The sequence below is a fragment of the Lampris incognitus genome, chromosome 9 (assembly GCF_029633865.1).
Source record: "Lampris incognitus isolate fLamInc1 chromosome 9, fLamInc1.hap2, whole genome shotgun sequence".
Taxonomy (NCBI): domain Eukaryota; kingdom Metazoa; phylum Chordata; class Actinopteri; order Lampriformes; family Lampridae; genus Lampris; species Lampris incognitus.
Window position 1 is genome coordinate 9152317 of NC_079219.1, and position 10019 is coordinate 9162335.

The window sequence follows — 10019 nt, forward strand, 5'->3', positions numbered from 1 at the left end:
GCAAACAGGAGCGGACCGCCCAAGTGCCATCATTCCACGCGGTATGTGGGCCGGATGAAGTGTCGGGTGTGGGGCGGGTCCGGGCCACAGCAATTTTGCTATCTGGGACGGAAGAAGAGATAGGAGAAGACACGTGAGGGAACAGTAATAGTCAGTAATCTATACTCTATTATCTCGTCAGTAGAACGGTGCTTGATTTCCCCATAAAACCGGGGCCCTGACAGGAAAAGGCCCTGCCACCAGCTGACTCCTTTTCAACTTTGGGTACACACAGGATCCCCGTATTTTGAGAACGGAGAGCTCGAGATGAAATAAGTTGTTACGTTTATATTTATGTTTAAAATTTTTAAAATATTTTTATATTTATATGAAATTCGTTTTTATAATTTACTAGCTTATCCTGCATACAGTCCCGCTACAATACAGCACGACATGCTGTCTTTATCCAGATGAATTCTCAGCTCGCTGAACTGAACCAGTTCGGCCGTGTTCCGGTTCAGTTGGTGATGCGGTCTGAACGATCCGGGTGATGAACTGATTATAATGGTTCAGCTTAGTGAAAAGCTGTCTGTCAGTGCCACGCCTCGTTATTCCGGAAACGGAAGCTAATACACATTTATCAAAGTTGTGTACAAAACAAAACTCCCCGTACAGAACGAGACAGCCTTAATGTCAGACACTGAAGCCTACTGGACAGTTTCTGAAAGAGGTTCTTCCTGCTGGCAGTCCGGGGTACCCGGCAATTTACTAGACCAGTGTCTCCCAACCCAGTCCTCAAGGACCCCCTATCCTGCAGATTTTCTTTGCAACCCTACCTGTTTGTAGTTATTCAACCAATCAGCAATGAATTGTGGCAGATGTTGCACACCTTGCATAATTAAGTGCTGTGAGATGATTGGGTGGGTAAGTACAAGCAGGGCTACCTTTGCAGGGTTACAGGATAGGGGTTCCTTGAGGACTGGGTTGGGAAACGCTGTACTAGACTCTTTCCTTCGCAATTGCAACCGGTTATTTTCTTGCCCGGTGCGGGATTCGATACGAGGTGTACTGCACCACAACGCGACATCACTAACCGCTCGGCTAAAGGGTCAGACCCGTTAGCAAGGGGGCTAACGTGTCTTATTACTAGTTTACACAATCAACTTGTGGTGGCAAACAAAAGCACAAGTTTCCACTAAAATAGATTTTTTTAAAAAAAAACATATCTTGGTGTAATTCCAGACCAAGCTTTATATTTAATTTGAATTTATGTTTACGTCTGTGTTTAATACCAGACTATCGATTTGGTTGGATTGCATTCTGGGTAGGCTTAATGCCCTCCAATCACGTCGCTTTCTTGTACGTACGCCAGCGGTTGCCGGAAGAACGAGCCGGGGACTGTGACGTCATAGCCAGTCAGATTGATATTATTTAAATCCAAAAACTAAGTAAACGGAGAACGTTCGGACCGTGTGTTCATTTTCTTAGTCTCTGATGAGGAAGATTACCCATTTCCTTGCCACGGGAGGATTCCTCAAACTGGCTATTTATTACTTGTTATATATTATTATTTGTTATTTATTATTATTTGTTATTTTTTCCCTGCAGCGGCTTCGTGTTCGCGTACCCGATCTGACAGTGATCGTCTTGCCCCGTCTTCTTCAAACTTTTAGGCGTTTGACATCCAACGTCATGGTGTGTTACTGCCACCTACTGGGGATGAGTTGGAATGCTTCTTCTGCTTCAAGGCTTCCTCGTTAGCGAGGGTTGCCAGCACCGTCAGCACGACATGTATGCCAAACAAGCCCACTCCGGTTCTCTCTGTCCTGAGCTGATGCTGTTGCCTCCGATATTTTCAGGCCAAGCCATTCTATGACGTCATCGTGACACTGCCTTATTGGTCGGCCTCTCTTGCGCTTTGCTGGTGTAGTTCCCAAAATCGCTGTCTTTGTTCATTTACTTCCACTTGGACGACAGGTATTCCCAAAGAATGATAGCTTTCTTTTTATGATATGTGCCATTAGTCCTCTTTTTGTTCCTAATCCATTGAGGATGCTCGCACTCGTTCGTTTCTCTGCCCAACTTATGGGAAGCATCCTATGATAAAGCCACATCTCTGCAGCCTCCACCCTGTTTACCATCGCTTTCTTCCATGTCCAACTTTCAGCTCCATATGACAACACTGGCCAGACGAGTGCTTTAAGTAGACTGACTCTCACTTCTTTTCTTATCCCCCTATCTTTCCGTATTGGTACCATCTCCATCATTATTTTCTCTGCTAGAGTAATTTTGATTGTTATGTCATCTGTACACTCGCCGTCATTTTTCTTAACTGAACCCAAGTATTTGAAGCTCTCCAGATGTTCTGCATCTGGCCCATCTGCTGAGATTGCAATATCTGATTCACCCACTTTCATGCACTTTGTCTTTTTTCACATTCAAACTGAGCAACCTCCCCCCCCCCCCTCTGCCTCATTTACTCGACTCAACATCTCGTTTGGATCTTGCTGTCCGTCAGCTGCCAGTACCGTTTCATCTGCAAATCTAAGATTGCCTATTTTTATAACCACCCATGCTCACCCCACATCCATCTGCATCTGCCTCACGCATCACTTGCTCTGTGTATAGTGTGAACAAGCGTGGTGATACAATGCAACCTTTGACGTGCGCCCTTCTCTGTTGGAGAAGGTTGCACCATCCCACCTCACCACGGCTGTCTGGCCAGTATATAGACACTGAAGTAGCAACGAGGGGTCTGGGGAAACCCATTTGCAGCATGTCTGCACCCTCCTCCCCCTTGTCTGTAACCCGCTTGCTCATCTGGCATCTGATTCCATCTCGTTTGTCCTTCTGTCCTGCAAGATGGACGGCCTGGTTGTACTCGCGTGACTAACGAGGCTTATTGTGCGATAGTTTGCCGTCTTTGCTGCGTCCGGATTTGAAAAAGGTGTATTCAAATTCCTGCGTTCTCCAGCCTTTCCGCCATTCACACGAACGCCAGATTTTGCAAACCGGCTGGTGTGGCGCTGCTGTAGCTGCTGCTTCACCACTGCCCCCCCCCCACCAGAAGCTCTGCTGGTGTCCCATCATTTAGTGATGGTTTTTTCCACCCCAGGAAGAAGTGGGACCGGCTCTTATATTTGAGAGGGGGGGGGGTCTCTCCGTCAGGTTTAGCTCCACGTTCTTCCCATGGGGTCAGTGTCTCATTGGGCTCAGTTTGATTGGTTCCTGAAACAAAAAAGAAGAAATACTTTCCAAAAACCCAGAAAGTGCTGCGCTTCTTTAACCGGTTTAGAAATCTTAAAATTTTTAACTGCTTCATTCAACTAGTGACTGAATAAATCTATAATAGATGGTTTTATATTTGACAGTATAGGTGGGCTTCTTTTTATAAGAAGCCTGCTGGACAAATACTAAAAGAGCTTATTCCTGTTGCTGGAGGACGCCACCCGACAACACACGACAATCCTGCCTATGTAATCCTGTTGTGGTGCCGAACAAACACACACGTTTCCGCTAAAATACGATATGTTAAACAATATGTCTCGACGTAAATCGAGACCAAGCGTCATATTTAATTTCAATTTATGTTTATGTTTGGCACCAGTTTATAAATCTGGTTGTGTTGCATTCTGGGTAAGGCCACATACCCTCCAATCACAGCGCTTTATTTTACGCCCTCGGTTCCCGGAAGACACCCAACTTCACGGTGTATTACTGCCACCTACTGGCGTTGAGTTTAAATTCATTTCTAAAAAAACAAAAAAGCAACAATACCCCAATTGTCTCCCTCGGAAAAAGTGCTGTACTCCCTTTCACTGACTCAACCTGCTTGTAGACCTTCGATATTCATTTGTTTAATTCAACTGCCTTTCCTTTTACTCTCACCCCCTCTCTCTCTCACCCCCTCTCACACCATGACACCAGTATACACTTCAATAATGCCGTATCGATCATATCTACGGCCCTACTTTCATGCACATTACTACTGCTACTTTCGGCTGCTCCCGCTGGGGGGCGCCACAGCGGATCATCCGTTTCCATCTCTTCCTGTCCTCTGCCTCTTCCTCTGTCACACCAGCCTCCCTCACCACATCCATAAACCTCCTCTTTAGCCTTCCTCTTCTCCTCTTCCCTGGCAGCTCCATCTTCAGCATCCTTCTCCCAATATACCCAGCATCTCTCCTCCACACATGTCCAAACCATCTTAATCTTGCCTCTCTCGCTTTGTCTCCAAACCGTCCAACCTGAGCTGTCCCTCTAATATCCTCCTTCCTAATCCTGCCCTTCTTCATCACTCCCAATGCAAACCTTAGCATCTTCAACTCTGCCACCTCCAGCCCACTGTCTCCAACCCATATAACATAGCTGGTCTCACAACCATCTCGTAAACCTTCCCTTTAACTCCTGCTGGTACCCTCCTGTCGCAAATCACTCCTGACACTCTTCTCCACCCACTCCACCCTGCCTGCACAGTGCGCTCTCTTCTTCACCTCTCTGCTGCACTCCCCGTTACTTTGGACATCCAAAGGAGTTGAATCAAGTGCAGCTGGACTGCGTGGCTCTTTGTGATCAGATGTTTAGAGCCACGCATATCAATAGCTCTGACAACGACTCATAGAGGATAAATACGGAGTCTCATCACCGGCCAGTCAGACTAGCTTGGTCTAGTCAGAAAGGCACGAACTGAGGAAGCCTCTTGGATGAGGGGCGAAACGTCTTCACGGATATACTATACCAAGTCCAGTGGCACTTGATTCAACTCCTTTGGATAACCATGACCTGGATGAATGAGAACATTCACAGACGCGTTACTTTGGACAGTTGACCCCAAGTGTTTAAACTCATACGCCTTCGTCACCTCCACTCCTTGCATCCTCGCCATTCCACTGTCCTCCCTCTCGTTCACGCATATGTGTTCCGTCTTGCTCCTGCTGACTTTCATTCCTCTCCTCTCCAGTGCATACCTCCACCTCTCCAGGCTCTCCTCCACCTGCACCCTGCTCTCGCTACAGATCCCAATGTCATCCGCGAACGTCATAGTCCACGGGGACTCCTGCCTGATCTCGCCCGTCAACCTGTCCATCACCGCTGCAAACAAGGGCCCCAGATCCGACCCTCGAACCCATCTGTCATTCCAGCCGCACACACCACCACTGTCACACTTCCCTCATACATATCCCGCACCACTCCCTGCATACTTCTCCGCAACTCTCGACTTCCTCATATAATACCACACCTCCTCTCTTGGCACCCTGTCATACGCTTCCTCTAAATCCACACGATGCAACTCCTTCTGGCCTCCTCTATACTCCTCCATCAACACTCTCAAAGCAAACATCACATGTGCGGTGCTCTTTGGTGGCACGAAACCATCCTGCTGCTCCATGACCATCGCCTCTCCTCTTAACCGGGCTTCTGTCACTCTTCCCCATGTGGCGGATCAACTCTAGGCCTCTCTGGTTGCTACAGCCCTGCACATCGGCCCCTGTTCCGTATCATATTTCTGCACGGAGGGCAGGCCGTGATAGGGAGACGCTGTTGCAGGCGTGTCGGCGTAAGCCAATGGGGCGCGCCGAGAGGAGGGGGCGAAGCGGTCCAACCCTCCATAAATACGGAGCGCGTTCCCGTCTCCTCCGCTCTTCTCCTGCCCGCTGACCAGGTCCTCCTCCAGCCACACAGCACCAAGCCGCGCGCAACACATCAACCGCAAACATGACCAGGAAATTCTTCGTAGGTGGGAACTGGAAGATGAACGGCGACAAGAAAAGCCTGGGGGAGCTCATCCACACCCTGAATACCGCCAAGTTGGACCCCCACGTCGGTATGTTCCTTCTGACACCCCTTTGCCTGTGTATGCGGGCGAGCTTCCCCCCCCCCCCCTTCAGTTAATTGCGGAAAAATAAATGAGCGCTGTTTTAATCTGTCGCGGCTGCTCGTTGCAGCGTCTCGCTCGTGTCGGTGTGTTTGTTGGTGGTGCACAGCCAAGCATCGATTCTCAACCGGGTGGTGGGGGTGGTGGTGGGGTCGTTCAACAGCGGTCAAAATGGCTCGTTCATTCATTTAAAAAAAATAAAAATAAAATAAAAAAGAACGAGCCAATGGGGCGTCTGTAACGCCGCCTCGCGCCATTTCGTCCCGAGTTCGTGTCATCCTCACGCTACTACGTCCGAGCAGGACGGACAGGCAGGGGAACGCTGACGGATCCGGAGGAGCCTCACGGCGGCGTCGGTGCGCGTTCCCAGCTGCACGTAGCTGCAGCGGCTGCAGCCTCCCGCCTCCCCTGCGCTCTGCTGCGAGGTCCGTTACGCACTCCGCAGGCGGACATGTGCGCCCTGCTTCCTGAGAACTACCGGGCGGGCGGGCGGGCCTGCAGGTTATCCCCGCACCGATCACTCGGCGTCCGGGTCGGTGCAGGAGACAGAAATTAAAAGTCGGTGCAGGAGGACGAAAAAGGGGGGGGAAAAAGAGAAAGGAGCCCTAATGGCAACGCGTCCGTGCTTATTTCCGCAGTCCCGAGGCGGATCCGCGGATGAACGCTATCGATAATCGGTTAATTCGGGCCACGAGTATTGATTAGTCGCAGTGATTTTTGGTACGAGTTAGATAGAAGCCCGTGTGCGCAGCCGGCTTGTAAGTTTCCACAACACGGACGCCCTTGGACTTCGTGCCGCCGCAAGACCCGCCCCCTTTAACTTTCCTCTCGCGGCGCACCGACAGGATGCCTGACCCCCCCCCCACGCTCCCCCCCTCCCGTTGCCTCCTATGTCGCGATTCAAAGCCAGACTTCCATCTTTCTTCTTCTTTAAAGCCTATGTTCGTGTCATAAAAGCGTGGCTTATTTCGAGTCAGACTCTCGGGGTTGACCTTTGAACTTTTGCTCTAGGCCGCCTTTGTGACCCCTGCAGAATGCAGCCGTGCCGGCGACCTTTTGGAGGTTGAACTCAGACCTTTATCCGGGGGGGGGGAGAACTGCGTCTTGTCAGATCTGAATGACCTTTAGCAAGGCCCTTCCTGACTGGGGACGTTTAATATAGACTCACGGGACCACAAGATACGGTTACCTAGTGAATGTCAGTCTTGACTTACTGTACTTGATATTAAGTATGTGGAGCATGCTGATGTTGGCCCATACCAAACCACACAGATTACTTACGCATTCATAAGTATGAGGACTACAATGTGAGGGTATTGTCCTGACACGCAGCGCTGCCACTCGCACTTGGTTGATTTGGTAACCCTGAATATACAAAAGAATCGCAGAGTAAACACCGTCTCCGAATATGGGAATATTTTGTAACACGGACTGGTCATGGAAGTGGTGCTCGCTTGTCTTTTACTCCTACTTGATATAAGACGTGATAAGGGTTAAGTTTTTAAGAATTTACCCAGAGGACTCTTTTTCTCCCAATTTTCAGAGGTTGTGTGCGGCGCTCCATCAATCTACCTGGACTTTGCCAGGTCCAAGATGGATGCTAAAATTGGTGTGGCTGCTCAGAACTGCTATAAAGTTCCCAAGGGGGCCTTCACTGGGGAGATCAGGTATGGTCCATGTCTGTTCCGCATGGGCTCTTATATTTCTTTCACTTTTTTTTTTCTTCCATTTTAAGACCCCCACCTGATTTTGTCTCAGGGACTGCTATGTGGGAAGGTTCTTGTTGTTTAGCATTAAAATTTCTACACATAGTTGACAGTGACACTAATTAAGACAACGGTTATTCTTGCACATTGTCTAATGGATGAATTTCTGGTGGCACGAATTAGGTCAGTCCTTATTTTACTTGGGAACATCAGGAACCCCTTCAAGGACAAGTGGTGTCCCCACTTATAACCACTGATTTAGAAAAAAAATTTGGGGAGTTGACCGACCCTTGCTTTAATAATGATGAGGTGTCATTAATACCACATTAGCTGTTAACTTAGTTCCTTTTTCCAGTAAGTACTGATTTATTTTCAAAGGAAAAATCACGTTACGGACAGTCTTGCAAGACTTGATCAACCCTCAAGATTATCTGGCTCAAGACCTTAACGACCCGACTGTGGATCATCCTTGTTTTGTGTTTACTGTTGGCATGTTTTCTGTGCAGCCCTGCGATGATCAAGGACTGCGGCGTGCACTGGGTGATCCTGGGACACTCTGAGAGGCGCCATGTCTTCGGAGAGAACGATGAGGTATTCTTGATGAATTGGACTTTTCTTTTTTTTTGTGTGTGTGTGTGTGTTTTTCATCTTGCTTGCTATAATGAGTTCCAGTTGTGAGATTGAACCTCAGCGTGTGTAGAACCGCAACACAATTGGCTTCATTTTACGCCACCGCGTGATGGGATGCTTGTTTCTTGTGCGCTGACAGCTCATCGGTCAGAAGACGGCCCACGCTCTGGAGAATGGCCTCGGCGTGATTGCTTGCATTGGCGAGAAGCTCGACGAGAGAGAGGCTGGCATCACCGAAAAGGTGGTCTTTGCTCAGACCAAGGTCATCGCAGGTACCAAACTCTTCAGACACCCCCACCGTGAACTTGTATCTGAGTGGATCCGAGTTCAAAAAAAATTTGTAATATACATTCCAGGGGATGTGATATTGCATATCGATGATGATGGTATCATAAGAGCAGCCGTCCCAAGGTGAAGTATCGCCTTAAATCCTCTCATGTCCCTCTTTCAGACAACGTGAAGGACTGGAGCAAGGTTGTGCTCGCCTATGAGCCTGTGTGGGCCATCGGCACCGGCAAGACGGCGTCCCCACAGCAGGTGAGTATTGTCCAGAGCCGTTGCGGTTGTTTGGGGGCTCGGCGTTGCGATCCTCAGCGCCTCCTCTCAACACCTGTGTGTTTTCCCGTGTCTTCTCTCAGGCCCAGGAGGTCCACGCAAAACTGAGGGAGTGGATGAAGACTCACGTGTCTGAGGCAGTGGCCAACTCCGTGAGGATTATCTATGGAGGTCAGTCCATCTTATCAGCAAGAGAGAAACAAATAAGTCAATCAGCTTTGCACTTTTTCCTGCTTTATTAGTTGTTGGCGCTTGCTTGGAAGCATTCGCTCAGGGATTTTGCCGCCATCTTTTGATTTCGCCATTCTGTCTTCCTTTTTTTTCCCTCCTCAGGTTCTGTAACTGGCGGCACCTGCAAGGAGCTCGCCTCCCAGCATGACGTGGACGGCTTCCTCGTGGGAGGAGCCTCCCTCAAGGCCGAGTTTGTTGACATTATCAACGCCAAGGCATAAAACCCGGGAAACGACAACGACGAGACAGTGTCCAAATCAGAAGGCCAACTCCATTAAGATGAGCCCGTTTCATCACCTCTAAATCCCAGCACTTAGAACTGTACCCCCCCCTCCCCTTTTTTTTTTTATTCAAAGTATTTGTGTCATGATGTTATTCCTTCTGTTTCCCTTTTTTTTTTGTATTTAGTTAAGAAGAAATAGGGACAGGTTGACACATGCACTGTACTGCACAGAAAAGGATTAGGTCCACTAAGATGGCATGTATGCTTATTAAACTCCACACAAGTGCTTCAAGCTGTAAAACCAGCACCCGACAAGTCCACAAGCAGCAAACATGCCTTTTACTTGAAAAGTTTACAGACATTTGTGTGTACTGTGTCAAAGGCTCTTGTCGATCACATTACCTTACTTGTCTTTCTAACACAGGCATCTTTTTGTGTCGTTATGATGTTTCGTAACTTAAACCTCCCTGTAGACGTGCATGACCCGCTCCCCAATTGGCTCTTTTGCCCAAGAGGGGAGGTGTCCACTTCCATGTGAATCATATTGTAATCATGGCCGATGGGTAGGAGGAAGGGAGGGTGTAAAAGCAACATTATAATAAACGGTTTAGAGACTGGTTCGGTGTGTTGTGTTCTGGTTGCAACGCATTTTCGGTCCGGTGAGATCGGCAGCACAAGAATTTTTATTTATTTATTTTTGAATTATGACAACTAAATCCGTAGCGTGACTCGGTGGGAGATCTTGTAATATCCCGGCAGTTTCCCTAATGTTCAGTCTGGATCGTGGTTTTTTTTTTTTATATCGACAACTGTTCAGACA

General features: G+C 48.5%; 1 protein-coding gene and 1 non-coding gene across 2 annotated transcripts; one reads left to right on the forward strand and one right to left on the reverse strand.

Annotated features, from left to right (window-relative positions):
• Positions 1-3355: 3355 nt before the first annotated feature.
• Positions 3356-3410, reverse strand: LOC130118738 (U7 small nuclear RNA). Its single transcript, XR_008810792.1, has one exon. It is a non-coding gene; the product is annotated as a U7 small nuclear RNA (small nuclear RNA).
• Positions 3411-5606: 2196 nt separating this feature from the next.
• On the forward strand, positions 5607-9816 carry tpi1b (triosephosphate isomerase 1b). Its single transcript, XM_056285765.1, has 7 exons — positions 5607-5803; positions 7398-7521; positions 8067-8151; positions 8330-8462; positions 8642-8727; positions 8829-8916; positions 9079-9816. Exons 1-7 carry the CDS (start codon positions 5695-5697, stop codon positions 9195-9197), a joined length of 744 nt encoding a protein of 247 aa, XP_056141740.1. The 5' UTR covers positions 5607-5694; the 3' UTR covers positions 9198-9816.
• The last annotated feature ends 203 nt before the right edge of the window (positions 9817-10019 follow it).